The 15,672-nt window shown below is 43.6% G+C and overlaps 1 protein-coding gene and 1 long non-coding RNA gene across 2 annotated transcripts in view; one reads left to right on the forward strand and one right to left on the reverse strand.

Annotated features, from left to right (window-relative positions):
* Positions 1-472: 472 nt before the first annotated feature.
* Positions 473-7,721, forward strand: LOC122233470. The gene is made up of 3 exons (XR_006211002.1): positions 473-710; positions 1,031-1,263; positions 7,640-7,721. It is a non-coding gene; the product is annotated as an uncharacterized LOC122233470 (long non-coding RNA).
* The window catches only part of HS3ST3A1 (heparan sulfate-glucosamine 3-sulfotransferase 3A1), a 99,703-nt gene continuing 91,596 nt past the window's right edge, over positions 7,566-15,672 (reverse strand). Inside the window, exon 2 of the mRNA XM_042965685.1 lies at positions 7,566-9,253. Within this exon, the coding sequence (XP_042821619.1) occupies positions 8,632-9,253 (622 nt within the window). The 3' untranslated portion in view covers positions 7,566-8,631. The remainder of the gene's footprint in view (positions 9,254-15,672) is intronic.

Raw genomic sequence — 15,672 nt, forward strand, 5'->3', positions numbered from 1 at the left:
ATAGCAGCATTATTCGCAATAGCCAAAAGGTAGAAACAACCAAGTGTCCATTGACAGATGACTAAACATGTGGAATACACATGCAATGAAATACTATTTAGCCTTAAAAACGAAGTACATTCTCATCCATTCCACAATGTGGATGACCCTTATCAACATTATAAGTGAAGTGACCCAAGCACAAAATGACAAATGGCATGATTCCGCTTCTATGAGGTACCTAGAAGGGTCAAACTCACACAGACAGAAAGCAGAACAGAGATCACCGAGGCTGAGAGTAGTAGGATGGGGAGTTATTGTCCAATGGGTACAAAATTTCTGTTAGGGGTGATGACAAAGTTCTGAAAATGGTTGGTGGTAATGGTTGCAGAACAACACTGTGGATGTACTTAATGTCACTGAATTATCCACATAATAATGGTTAAGATGGTAAATTTTATGTGATGTGTATTTTATCCCCAATTTGTCTTAGATGATCCTTTTTGGAAAAGGGAGTTCAAAAGACACCTTGGGACCTGAGTCAATTCCCACAAATGAAAATTGACTGGATTTAATGGTCAGGACCGTAGAGGCAAGGACTCAAAGCAACAGATACTGGCTTTTGTGGTCACTCAGTGACACTCTTTGGACAAACTCTAGACTCAGAAATCATCTTTATGTCCAATCAGGAGGCAAGGAACACTGTCCCCAATTCCAAATGGTTGTCAAGGGTGAGTTCTCTCAGTAGTAAAGGATTGAAGGATTCCTACCTCCTTCTTTTGCAAAAGTAAGGGATAGTGCAGGGGGTGGAGGGAAACAAGAATATGAAAATTTGCAGAGAACAGCACATGTGAAAGGAAAAACATGCCCTATCTGGACCAGATCAAAGTGATGGTGAAAGCAATGGTTAGAGCAAGAATGAATGAGTTTCTTTATATTTTACTGTTCAAGGTGGGGGCGGGGGTAGTCTGTAAATTAAAGGCCTAAAAGGGATGGGTTAAGATAGGCTCAATTTAGAAGCTGTCATTAAGGACTTCGTTTTCCCCAACAGAACTTTTTCAGAATCCAGAAAAGATGGGACCTCAGAGCCAAGGGGACATGGTAATGCATGGACTTCAAGGAAAATAGGCAGAAACTCACAGTTCAAAGACAGTTATCACTCCTCCGACGTTGACAGGTGTCACCAAGTGATACAAGGAAGAAAGGTTCCGTGGCCAGCCAGCACTGAGTCTTATTGATAAAAGCACATTTTGCTTACAGTTTTCAGTGGCCCATGTGAAATAGGTAAGATGATTGATTTAATGACAACCGTTTTGAGAGACAGAAGAAAAATAATTATTAGCGATGGCCCCAACCCTAAAATGTTTCCAGACATTTCAGTTGTGACGAGCACAGTTTATGCTCTGCATTTTTTTTAGTAAATCAAAAAAGTAAAAATCCAAACAATAACAACAACAACAACAACAACAACAAACCACCCTGAAGTTCAGTAGCACTGAATGATTCATGCAACACTTCCTTATTTGTGGTCAAATCAAGACTATTCACCAAATTATGCACAAGATATCGGGTCTCATCATTAAGGCACAGGAAGCTGATGAATTAAAGGAACATCCTTTTTTTTTTTTTAAGTAAGTAGGATCAAGAAAATGGGTGATTTGGATAAGCTATGGTTTCCTTTCAAGGTATAAATAGGTGTGAAGAGCCAGGGAAATCTCATGAGTACATAGTCACATTATTTATCACGTAGCTGTTTCCCAGGACTCAGTGAATGGACAAACATCTTCAATAATGTAGGAAATGAAGATGTTCCCGAAGACAGACAGACAGACAGCACTGGGGAAAGGCAGATTCGGCGCAGTTTTAGACGCCTAGAAAGCATCGTAGTGGTAACAGCAGAAATAAGGGAAACGATAGTAAAAATGATGGCAATCGGGCTGGAGAAATTCGAGCTAGGGTAATTGCAGTGTAAACGCGGCAGGAATGAATGGGCATGGAAGAGTAGAGAACAGGCTGGTGACAAAGCTAGGGACGCACCCTGAAAGACTGATGTGCACGACCGACTCAAGAAGGGATAACACGGCTACATCCCCAGAAAGTTTCCAATGCCATATGCTGGAAGGCTGGCGGAAAGGAGATGTTTCTCTAAAGAGAGCTTTTCTCGAAATGGAAAGGCACCATCTGAGAAAAGGTAAAGGAGATCAAAGGAGGTAGAAAAAAAAAAAAAGGCCAACTTTTGAAATGAAAAATAAGGTATAATGCTGGGGCCAGATGGTTGCCAAAAAAGGGGAAGGCATAATTATGAGTCCCATTGAAAGCCAAGGAGGAATAATGACAGAAATAACTTTTCACTTAAGGATCTGGATACAGGGAAGCAGGAAAATATTAAAGGGTAACAGTTCACGCAGAAGAGAAATAATATGGTAGGAAGGCAGGTGGAAAGAAAAAGAATGAAAAGACGTCTGCAAGGAATTCTGTGGAGGGGATATGTGGAGTTTGTTGGAAATGAGAAAATATGATCACGTATAGACTCTTTCTTAATCTAGAAAGAAGGGAAAACAAGAGCAAAAAAGTTATTCCAGCCTAAAGTTGGATGTAAGAATGCTCGGAATCATTTTACATAAAGTAAGTTGTTGTTGTTATTATAGAGTATTTAGTTGGATGTTGCCTAACAAAGAACGGATCTGGAATTTAAAGACTAACATCAAGTGGTCCAGTGGAATTAGGTTGGAACTCTAGGTGCGACTGGATGGCTCAGTTGGTTGAGCATCCAACCTTGATCTCAGCTCAGGTCTTGATCTCAGGGTTATGAGTTCAGGCCCCGTGTTAAGCTCTGTGCTGTGTGTGAACCTGCTTAAAAAGAATACGTTTAATCTCTAAAGGTCTCGGTTGATGGGAGACTATCAAGAACTCTTGTTCATGCTGAAAAATGGCAGTGAAAGTCTTCTCGCTTCCTACTGCTCTCTGGTTGACCAGCTGTTGCTGGCTCGAAATAAAGAAATATGAGCTTAGAGAAGACTTTCTGGGAAAGCAGGTGGTGCTGGGTGGGGGGGGGGGGCGGGGGATGCCACTGCCCAGGCCAGAGGCAGACAGCCCTTCAGAAGTGGGATGCCAAGTTGTTGACCCCGTTCTTCAGGTCTATGGTGAGAGGTGGGGTACTGGAAACCTGGTTATGTGTCCTTCCAACAACGTCTCCGTCTCCCGTCAAAAAATGTGCCCACATTCTTGCATTTTCTGTGTCATCCCTCCTGGTGTCTACATCGTTCAGACTATCTTCCCCAAAGCCAAAGCTGAGAGCAGTTTCCCCAGGAATCGGAAGTAGGAAGTGGACGCCATTGCGCATGGTGCATTTGAAGAGAGGGACGAGCGTAGGCTGGTAGAGGCGGGGATGCCGGAATCACAGGACACAGGTAGCACATAGGAAGAGAAGGCGCTAGAAAGTGAAGGTAGCATGGAGTGGGATAGGTGGGACAAGTCCTATTTGCAATGAAAACAAAGCCCCAGGGATGGAAGTAGACACTCTGGGCTTACTAGAAAGGGGCTTCAAGACAGAAGTGGGGGCATCTGGGTGGCTCAGTCAGTTAAGTGTCCGACTTCAGCTCAGGTCGTGATCTCACGGTTCATGGGTTCGAGCCCCGCGTTGGGCTCTGTGCTGACACCTCAGAGCCTGGAGCCTGCTTCGGATTCTGTGTCTCCCTCTCTCTCTGCCCCTCCCCTAGTCACATTCTCTCCCTCTCTCTCTCAAAAAATGAATAAACGTTTTTAAAAATTAAAAAAAAAAAAGGAACATGAAGCACAGAGACTGTAGTGTGTCCATGTGTGGACCAGACAGTGACCTAAAAGCCCTCTTAGGAGTTAACGGCTAGCACCACGCTAAAAATCCAACCAGGCAGAGCTAATTAAGGGTACCATTCCTCCTATCTGATCCTTCTGACGCACATAAGATATCAGACCCAGGGACAGTGGGATGAAAAGGGCTGACAGCAGAAGGTATGTCCCCTATTGTCACCTTTTATTCTGATAGGAACACTCAAGGGGACGAAGTTGTTGAACATGTAACTATTAAAGGAACACGACTGACAGCTTCAACGGAAGGGGAAAATGAGGGTGGTAGCCTGAAACATACTCACATTTCCTAACAGCCCACAATGGGTCCATACATTAGAAACAATTTCTGTTTTCAGTTTTATTTCCTCCTGGCATAACTAAAATCCATCATTTTGTTACTCTGGGTATAAAGTTGCTCGGTCCCATTAATTGCTCCAAATTTTCAGGCTTTAAAGGGTGGGTCTCCCATGCCAACATTCCATGATGGGACAAACGGGTTTGGGAGTTTCCCGATCCACGTTTTCCTTCCATACACTTGAGAGGCTGAATGCAAATCTGCTTGCCCGTTGATGTGCCAAGCACCGGATAAGCTACGATAATGTGGATGTTTCCCCAACAAGGCTTGAGGTTTGGGTTTGAAGTGGCCCATTCTTCAGGAATTGTAGGATAGGACAGGAAAATAGGTAGGGTCCCTTATTTACACAAGAAGAATTGTATTGGACTGACTCTCAGCCACGCTTCCCCATGTGTGACACTCCTAAGCTCTTCTCTTCCCTGATTCTGTGGAAATCACACACAAAGTTCTGGGCTTTCTGGAAAGCATGGCAGTTAAGAATCTGCCTTCCTTTGCCATCGCTCAGCAGTTTGGAGCCCTTTGTAAACCCTAGCACCCCCGTCTGACTTCAGCTGTTTACCAGAAGTGGGGCCATTTACTTCTGTCTCTGGACACGTTGGTTACGTCAGGTAACAAGAAATATGGCTACGGCGCTGTCGTGGAGGCACAAGACACCGCAAGACTTGAACGTAAAAAAGCCTTCAGACACGTTTTATTGGGAAGCTGTTTTTCCCCCTCGAAGTTGATGGATTCCACTTCACAGAAATGCCATTGTCTGTTTGTTGTTAGGAGCTCCTGGACCTCGGCTGGAAAAACTCAGTTCGGTGATGTTTCTCTTTTGCGCTCGTCCTGACAAAGTGTGACACGAAACATAGATCTGCTTACTACGATGGGATCACTCTCGGACTTGGAGAAAGAAGGGTTTTCAAGAGCAAAACCTAGAGTGACAAGGGAAAGAATTACTGGGCAAGCGTTCAGTAGAATCTGGTTTTTACACCCGCTTTGGACCCGCACTCGCTGGATAGGCTTTACTTCTTCTTAAACCAGGAATCTCAGCACCGCCGAGATTTGGGGTAGGATGATTCGTTGTTGCGGGAGCTCACCTGTGCATCATCGGTCTTGAGCAGCATCCCTGGGATCTGCCCACTAGAAGCACCCTACACTCCATCACTTTTGAGTCAACAGAAGTATCTCCAGACACCCTTCCTGGGAAGCAAAGGCGTCTTTTGTTCTCTTAAGTGTTCCTTTCCTTATCTGTAAGGTGCAATTCAACAGAGGGGAGAGCTGCTGTTGGTTTAAGGGGATGCCTCTGACAAGGTAATCTGCCACATGAATGGAACGTGCTATTATCTAATACACATGTTTAGGTATTCACACATTGAATTGGAGATATCTCCATGTGGAACAGATTGAGCAGGTCTCGGCCGACAGAACCGGATGAAGGGGTTTAGGAGAAATTATTCCTCTTTGCAACAACAGCAAAATCAAGAGTGAAGAATGTCCAGACCCAGCAATGGTTTAAACCCCCACGTAACCAGTTATAGAAAGGATTTAAGTGCCAAATGGTGACCCGATCCGTGAGGTTTGTTCCGACTTTGGAGCTCTTTGAAGATAAAATCACAATGGGATTAATACTCTGCAAGTAATAATGAAGGAGCTTATTAATGTCCAGTGGTTAGAATAAATGAGTTCCCCTTGAAAGTTGCCAAGTTACCTAAAGAATTATATGCTCTTCTGGAGACAGAATTCTCCACCTCTAAGAAGCGTGTAGGAGGTCAGCATGGCTATGGAACAGACAACTTAAGAGAAAGCTTGGCTAAGATGTTCACAGCAAGGACAAAACCTGGGGCGCTTAGGTGGCTCAGTAGGTTGAGTGTCTGAGTCTTGATTTTGGCTCCGGTCATGATCTCAAGGTCATGGGATGGAGTTCTGTGTCAAGCTCTGCACGGGGAGTATAGCCTGTTTGGGATTCTTTCCCTCCCTCTCCCTTTGCCCCTCCCCCACTTACTCTCTCTCTAAAAAAAATCTTAAAACCCCCCTACTATTTGATATAGCTAAATGGACAAAAGAAATGTGAAGCCAAGTCCACACACAGCAGGAGTTAAGTGCAATTTCTGCTCTGGAGGAAACTTCCAGTACACTGACTCTAGATCTGTTTGGCTGGGATCTATAACTTCTGACCCTCTTATGAAACTTGAGAAGTTAGAAAGCTCTCCTGGCTGGCTCTAGAGTCATTCATTTTTTTAAAAAATAATATGAATTTCAAAAAAAAAATCTACATGCAAGAAGAGGTGCTTTGAACTCAATTCTGTTCTTTTATTATTTCTTAACACAACAAGAGGAAAATGGCAGAATCCAACTGTCAGATGCGCTAGGTTCCCTGCACAAGGCACATCTGCGCAATGCCAGGCAAATGCTTACCAAGGAATCAGAGGCATGAACAAAATGAGTTAAGAGAAAAGATGCAAAGAGTTTCAGATGAGTATCTCGTTTCTCAAAGTGAGGATTTAAGAATAACAAAACCAGGGGTGCTGCCTTGGAAAATTAAGGGCACGGAAGGCAAGGCAATCAACTGGGCAAAGGAGATGGGGAATTGGGGTTTTCTTAACTCTCCTAAGTGGTATATTCGTACAGAAAATTCAAGGGTCTGGAGCAATGTTGGAACACCTTGAAACTTAAATAATTTTTTCCCCTTCATTTGAATCCCGTGTTCGGTCTCTCCGGAAAGATTTACTTCCCTTGAGGCAGCGTCTATGGTTGAGGCACATTTGGCTGCACATTTGCAGACAACTCTAGTTTCTTTTCGTTGACTGCGCCGGAGAAGAAAAAGAATTATTATTTTAGGAGACTGTAGGGTCTGGTCCTTTAAATTTTTGGCAGATACGGAAAACTTCCATGAGATGGGAGACATTTTCCTCTTGGGTTTACAACTGTAATAAAAGGTTGCTGACAGACTAATTATAAATGTTTTATATATTTCGTGCATATGTGCTTCTCTCTAAACCAATTTAATTCCCATTAATGCTAATCTTGTTAATGCCCACTCAGAGAGGAAAGGAATACTCTTAATAAACTATTGATTTATTTGAGCTATTTAAAGGGAGGGGGAGGAGAGAAATAGATGGGGAGAAGAAAAAAACTGCCATTTTACCCACATCTGTGTTTCTTAGAATATTTTCCAAACATTAATGAATATTCGGTTATCCCTGGTATGAATAGGAAACAGGGGGAGAAAGAAAGTGACAGTGACAGTCTTCGACCCGTGAAAAATAATAACATTTATTTTTTTTTTCTTAGTATTAGCTCCAAGATTAGAAATGACACATTACAAAGAGAAGCAGGTTTTCTTTGTTAAAAAAAAGAGGTAACAAAAAAGGAGGTTCATACGTATAAGCTCTTGCTGAAGTGGGTTTTTCTTTAAAAAAAAAAAAAAAAAAAAGGACAGTGAACACCACACATAGGTAACTTATGCTCCTACCATTTTTTTCCTGTTCCTAGTGTGAGTGTCCGTCTGGTTCTCCAGACACAGATCCAGTAATTTCTCTCAGCCTCAACAAAACCAAGATTTCTAGATCTCCGGGTACTTCAACAAGCTAAGACTGGCCCTTAAAAGACGTTATGTCCACGTCTGAGCGGTGTCCTCGAACACGGGTGACTCCTTGTGGCTTAGCGTGTCACAAAGCTAGCCTGGAACTTCAGAAGGCGACAGGAAACCCTCGCTGTCCCATCTCCGATCGTCCTCAGACTAGCTAACCGTCTCTAAAAGGATACATGCCTCACTTCCAATTCTCTCTGGAACAAGTGGCAGGATATAGGGAACAGGTAGAAGATGGGGTTTTGCCCGAGGTCCACCATCTGGCCTTACGAGAAGTCATTTAACGTCCCTGAGACTCAGTCGCCTTCTCTGTAAAAAGGGAATCATAATCTTTATGTGCTATGTGCTTACCTCACCCTCGGATGAGGACGGGAAAAGGTGCTTTATTCCAAAGTTCTATGGTAACTGGGAAGCGGTGTACAAATATGGGAGTATTATTAACTGGGAAATGCTTTTTGAAAAGTGGTGCAAGAAAAAAAAAGTGACAAGGGAGGAAATAGAAGCAGAGATCATTTTATCTGGGACCTGTGGAAAGACAGACAAGAGACAGAGAGGCAGAGACAGACACCGAGATCGATCGATTTACCCTCAGGATTTCCCTCAATGGCCACCAACGCTCATGGTTTATAACTGTGTACAGAACACATAAAATAAAAGTAGAAAACTGAAAGTATTTAGACCAGTGAGGTTTTCCTTTTTTGCTGGTCCAAATGTCGGCACGTGGAAGGCGAGACGCGGGCGGAGGCCAGAACACTCTCTTTAACATTCACTGGGGGGAAAAAAAAATTCGGAAACAAATATTTTCAGCACAAATATTAAACTGCCTTTTCCCTACCGAGTGGTAAAAAAATATATTATATTTTGATATTTTTCTTTTTCTTTTTAAATTATACTGTTATCCATCCCAGCCGAAGTCCTGGCCGGTCATCTGGTAGAACTTCAAGTTGAACGGCCGGTAGAACTCGCGCAGCAGGCGCACCACCTCGCGGTCGATCTCCGGGTGGGTCCTGCCCTTGGTCTTGCCCAGGCAGTGGGGCTTGCTGCTGCCCTCGGCCTTCTTGAGGCAGGGGAAGCCCTTGGTCTTGTTGAAGTAGAAGTGCTTGTCGGTGATGATCCTCTTGAGGCCCAGGAAGTCCTGCACGCGGCCCAGCTCGCCGGCCGGGTCGCTGATGAGCCGCTCCCCGCTCACGAAGAGCATCTGGCCGATGGGGAAGTGGCGCAGCCAGTGCTCCAGGTGCTTGGCGTAGATGCCGATCTGGATGGCGCTCCACGACGTGTCGATGAGGCCCGTCGTGCGGTTCTTGAACGTCAGGCTCTCGAAGGTGGGGATGTCGGGCCGCTTGGACAGCGTCTGCGTGTAGTCCGAGATGGCCCGGGTCACCGGGTCGCGCACCACCACGATGAGCTTGGTGTCCTTGGACATGGCCGAGATGCGCGCGGGCGCCTCGCGGGTCACGAAGTAGCTGGGCGTCTTCTCCATGGTGATCTGCCCGTCCAGGGTCCTCGGCATCAGGTCCCTGGGGAAAGCAAAAGGTCACGTGAGAGCCTAAAAAAGGAGCGACCTCCCCAGCTGTACAGAGAGAGCGCATTCCGAGGAGGGACGCGTCCTGTAGACCCGGGAGCCAGGGTGCCGGAGCTCAGGGCTGACTCTGCCACTTGCTAGATGGAGAGGTTGATCGAATACTGTGCCTCGAGGGAAACAACAACATCACGGATCTCATACAGCGTTAGTGATGCTTAAGGGAGTTAATATATCTCAATCCCTTAGAAGAGTGGCACAGAATAAGAGCTATGCAATTTAGTATTATTGTTATTATTAAAAAAAGTTAACGTTTATTTATTTTTGAGAGAGAGATTGAGAGGGAGAGAGAGGGAGCATGAACAGGGGAGGGGCAGAGAGAGAGAGAGAGGGAGACACAGAGTCCAAGGCAGGCTCCAGGCTCTGAGCTGTCAGCACAGAGCCCGACTCGGGGCTTGAACTCAGAACTGGGAGATCATGACCTGTGCCGAAGTCAGACGCTTGACGGACTGAGCCACCTAGATGTCCCTTATTATTATTATCATTATTATCATTATTATTATTATTATCAGCCCACAATGCTGTAAAAAAATAACCCTGATCAAATTCTTCAGGCAAATTAGACATAATAAACACATGACTACTATGAGAAGGTATTAAAATACCCTGAACACTTTCTGCAGTTTTCTTATAAACAAAGCAATTAGATTTAACCTAATGCCCCTGCATAGTACACAGCATACTTCCCTTTAGAATTTCTGAATGTTCCTGTAACAGACAAGACTTATTAAACTTAATCTAATAATTTGAAAAGGTGTCACTCCAACAGTCTACATCCATTGGCTCGATTATGGCATTATTATCATGTTATATTTTCACGACAACAAAGTGAATTCTGGCTCTCTGTTCAGAACATTCTTGATTCTTGTCTGCTCATTTTTCCTGATGAACGTTAGCATCACTTGGCCACGCTGAAAGAAAAATATGCCACTGGAGTCTTGATGGAGCAGACATTGCTATCCAGTTCAAGCACGTGGTCTTACTGGGAACTGATGGGTTTCAGGACCAGTCAAAAAGTGTGAGTAAGAGAGGGGCACCTGGTGGCTCAGTCGATTAAGCATCCTACTGTTGACTGCAACTCAAGTCATGGTGTCACAGGTTGTGGGATCAAGTCCCAGGTCGAGCTGACAGTGCAGAGCCTGCTTGGGATATTCTCTCTCTCTCTCTCTCTCTCTCTCTCCCCCTCTCTCTGCACCTCCCCCACTGATTCTTTCTCTCTCTCTCTCTCAAAATAAATAAATAAACAGGGGCGACTGGGTGGCTCAGTCAGTTAACGTGTCTGACTTCAGCTCAGGTCATGATCTCACAGTTCATGAGTTTGAGCCCCGTGTTGGGCTCTGTGCTGACAGCTCGGAGCCTGAAACCTACTTTGGATTCTGTGTCTCCCTCCCTCTCTCTCTCTCTCTCTCTGCCCCTCCCCTGCTTGCTCTCTGTCTCTCGAAAATAAATAAAAGTTAAAAAAAATTAAAAATAAACAAATAAACATGTTTTTAAAGTGTGAGGAGGAGAGTTAACCTATTTATTCTTCCATTTTAAACGTACTACTTACCATTAAACCCCCCCATCTGATATAAAAGCACTGTCTCCCTAATTACAAGTTTTATAAGAAATAGCTGTTGCACAAATCATTACTAGAACAAATGTATTTTGGAGATTTATTTCAATGACTAAATTTGTTCTTTGATCCGTCATAAGAAGAATCGAACTTCTAAATGTTCTTACACTGGATTCACTTTTATTCCTGGAATACAGACCGTTTCTGATCTATTTTTCTTTTAATATAGACCTGTATTTGGCTCATCGTTATTTTCTTTTGGATTTTCATTCATATTCATTATGAGCTGTTCCGGTCATTTTTCTCTTGATCAATAGCTTAATCAATTGTTAGAATATGAAATATTACACAAATGAGTTGAGCAATGTTTTGTATTTTTCCATTTCCTAGAGAAGTTTAAGTAGAAAATAATTTTCTGTTCTTTAAATTTGGGGGGCATTACCTACAAAGCCATCTAATACTGGTTCTTGCGGGAGGCAGGATAGGAAAGAAACTAGAATTTTCTTTTTTTTTTTTTAACGTTTATTTATTTTTGAGACAGAGAGAGAGAGAGCATGAACAGGGGAGGGTCAGAGAAAGAGGGATACACAGAATCTGAAACAGGCTCCAGGCTCTGAGCTGTCAGCAAAGAGCCCGACGTGGGGCTCGAACCCACGGAGCGCGAGATCATGACCTGAGCCGAAGTCGGACACTTACCGACTGAGCCACCCAGGCGCCCCAGAAACTAGAATTTTCAAAAACCTTTTCAGTTTTACTTACTTATTTTTTGTAAATACTCTGTCTTGTGTCAATTTTGGCAATTAAGATGTTTCTAAGTCACCCAGCCTTACATCCCAGTCTTGACCGTAATTTTACAGTCTCCCGTAATTTTGTGTTTTCTGCCTTTCTTTCTGCTTTCTAGATTCGTTTATCTTTTTAAATTCATTTATTTGCATTTTAGCTTTTCTAATGCTCCCTTTTGTCTTTTTCTTTTTCTGCTCTGTTGTTCTTCAAATTCATTTCGCAGGATGCTTCGTTTATTTTCAATCTCTCTTCTCCAGTAATAAAATCATTTTGAGACCATTATTTCCCCTTGACGTAGAAATTTGGTCAAGTTTCACGTTTTCACACACTGTTGTCATTTTCATAAATATGTTAATTGTGTTTTATACTTTTTATTTCCTTTTTAATCCAGGTATTATCTGGGATTGCTTTTTACTTTTATTTCTAAAGGTGGGTTTACTGTATTTTCCTCTTAATTTGGTTATGCGTTTCTAGTTTGCCTCTGGAGTAAAATAATGCTAACGTTATATTAAGAAAAATTTCAAACACACCCCGAAGTAGAGAGAAAGGTAATGCAAATCTCATGTACGTTACATCCAACGTCAAAAAAAAAAAAAAAAAAAACTAGTGGCCAATTTCATGTCATTCATAACACCCTCCATTTCTACTCCCTCCCTCCACAAATAAATTACCCGAAAGTCTGTCTCAGATGTCGTATCAACTGGTTCATAAACATTCTGGTTCCCCAATAGCTGTTGGCAAGGATGTGGAGAAAGGGGGATCCTCACACACTATTGGTGGGCACGCAAACTGGTGTAGCCACTTTGGAAAACAATAGGGAGGCTCCTCAAAAAGTTAAAAATAGAGCTACCCATGACCCAGCAATTGCACTACTAGGTATTTATCCAAAGAACAGAAGAATACTAATTCAAAGGGATACATGCACCCCAATGTTTATAGCAACATTACCTACAATAGGCAAACTATGGAAACAGCCCAAGTGTCCATCGATGGATGAATGGATAAAGAAGATGTGGTATATATACAACAGAATATCACTCAGCCATCAGAAAAGAATAAAATCTTGCCATTTGCAATGACATGGATGGAGCTGGAGAGTATTACGCTAAGTGAAATAAGCCAGTCAGAGAAAGACAAAGACCATATGATTTCACTCATATGTGGAATTTAAGAACTAAAACAAATGAGAAAAAAAGGAAAAAAAAAGAGAGAGAAGCAAACCAAGAAACAGAGTCTTCTTAACTTGGAAAACAAATTGATGGTTATGAGAGGGGGGGATGGGTAAAATGGGCGATGAGGATTAAGGAGGGCACTTACGATGAGCACCGGGTGATGTATGGAATTCCTGAATCGCTGTATCGTACCCCTGAAACTAGCATTATCACACTGTATGTTAACTGACTGTGGAGTTTACACGAAAACTTAAAAAAAAACAACAGCAATTCTGCTTCCTCGTGGCAGATTCCTCAATATTTGTGGCAATACGCCACTGACGTTGGGTTAGTTTAGTAATGCTGGGTATTCTCAGATTCTTGCGGTCTTGGCTACTTCAGTCAGGTTATCTTCACTTTCTTCCTTGGAGAAGGACTTGATAAGTAGATATCTGATTTCTGTTGCTTTTCGTTGTTTTAAGCAATCTGCAATTCTTTCTGCAAAAGGACCTTTCACGTGACCCATCCTCTCCCACTCCTTAAATACGCCTTCCGGTCGGGGTTAAGATTCCGCAAAGACCAGAGTTCAGTGTTGCCATGAGGAAGACCCAGATTGCGGTCACTGCCTTATGCAGCACTGGTGTCTCTGTGTGACCTCCATTCACGGACTCGTCACGGTGACGCTCCCCACAGAGATCTGACAAACTGGCTAGGCCAATCCCCTTTGGAAGCTTAGGTTACGCTTTTCCAAGATGAGCCAGGAGATCCATCCAGATACTGTTGGCATAAATCAGTGAAGGAAATTTGATCACCTGTGTGAAAAGGTCTGGGGCAGCAAAAGCAAACGTTCAATGTCAGTGATGTGATACGAAAAAGGATTGGCTGATGAAAAAAAAAAGTACACATTCTTGCCTCCTTTCCTATGATCTCGGACTTTCAAACTACTCTACCTCCTTTTTTGGCCAGTAAAATAGAGAAAACAGAGTTCGCTCAGAAACTACTGGTTGGTGATCTCAATCCGCCCCCCCCACCCTGTCTCTGGAGAACACACAGATTCCCCAGCAGCCTTTCAGCAGAGATTATGGCTACAGATTGTGCTGCACCAGAGGAAACCCGGCTAACGTCCCTGAAAAAAGAAACCATATTTCAAATGATCTCAACAGAGAAGGGGAAAGAGCTATCCAAGATAGGCGTTTAAAAGAGGAAACAGCTCAAATGGGATTTCAGAAGAAAAACACATTCGTTACTGTCATCCACAGGATGAAGAACTGGTTTTAACAGGGCGGGTGGGGATGGGGAGTCAGAGTTAACTGAAAGCTGCCTGCAGGCTACTTTCTTCAGAAACCAAGTAATCATCGTCTACGCAGATCCTTAACCAAGCTGACGCTGTAAAAGGACTCGCGACAGGATTCGCTGAAGAGGAATCTCCTTTTTAATTTCTTTATTCCTTTCCACACTGCAAGTTGAATTGTCACGGTCAAACTCGAGCTCATCTATCACAGGAAAGGAAATGCACGTGTAATTTGGAATATCTTACTTCAAACTGTTGAGGACAACCTGCAAACCAACCTTCCTTATTGAGTGAGGCATAGACTGGGACCCTATGCCGTGCCAGGACTTGGGCCCCGAATGGGCAGGGAGAAAGCCATCCCGGTATCATGACAGTTTTGAAGAAACACCAGACAGGCTAAAGGAGAAGAAAGGTGTGTGCAGTAAGACGCGTGAAGTTTCCCTAAAAACAGAACGAGTTGGGGTGGGGAGTGAGAAATTCAATTGGTAGATAGGAGGGTATGTCCTACGAGGCCTCAATTCCCAGCTATGTACCCTATCCCAACTTCACCTCTCAACAGTGACACAGATTTAGAGACAGTGGTAGCAGGTATGGAGATAGGGAAATGGGTAAAACCAGAATTTCGAGGGGCGCCTGGGTGGCTCAGTCCGTTGAGGTCATGATCTCACAGCTTGTGGGTTCGACCCCGCGTCGGGCTCTGTGCCGACAGCTCAGAGCCTGGAGCCTGCTTCCGATTCTGTGTCTCCCTCTCTCTTGCTGCCTCCCCCTCCCTGCTCATGCTCTGTCTCCCGGTCTCAAATAAAAAACATTAAAAAATTTTTTTAGAATTTTGAGGAAACATTAGATAAGCTTGTTCCCCCCCGCCCCGAGGAAGCCAAGGGTAAGAGGGGATCTCACAAGCAAATGAAGGATTATTACAAAGTGGATGGCACCAACAGGGACACAGCAGGAATCCCAGCGGCCAAAAAGCGAAAGCAACCAAGTGACCATCGGCAGATGAACGGATACACAAAACAGGCTCCATACGCACAATGGAATATGCTTCAGCCTTAAAAAGCAAGGGGAGTCTGACATGTGCTCCAACAAAGGACGAACCTTGACAACATTATGGTCTGAAAAATAAGCCAGTCACAGAAGGACTGTGACTCTATTTATGTGAGGTCTCTAGAGCCATCACGTTCATAGGAACAGAAAGTCGAATGGTTGTTCCCACGGGCTGTGGGGGCGGAGGGGAGAGCTGTTTAACCGTACACAGTTTTAATTTTGTGAGATGGAAAGAGTTCTGGGGAATGATTGCTCCACGATGTAAATGCACTCAACACTGCCGAACTGTTCACTTAAGAGCGGTTAAGATGGGAAATATTACGTTCTGTCGATTGTATCATGTTGTCATTCGTTAAAGAAAAAAACACAACGCACCAAGAAGACAAGGCTCCCAATTGCATCCACAGAATTTAATCAGACAGAAGAACCTTTCTGGTTTTGCAGATCATGAAGCATTCAGCACAAGGTACTGAGAGAGGCTGTGGTTTTCGCTCTCCTCTTGCTAGACCAAAGGGGAATATAAGAATTTATGT

Source organism: Panthera tigris, chromosome E1 (assembly GCF_018350195.1).
Source record: "Panthera tigris isolate Pti1 chromosome E1, P.tigris_Pti1_mat1.1, whole genome shotgun sequence".
Classification (NCBI taxonomy): Eukaryota; Metazoa; Chordata; class Mammalia; order Carnivora; family Felidae; genus Panthera; species Panthera tigris.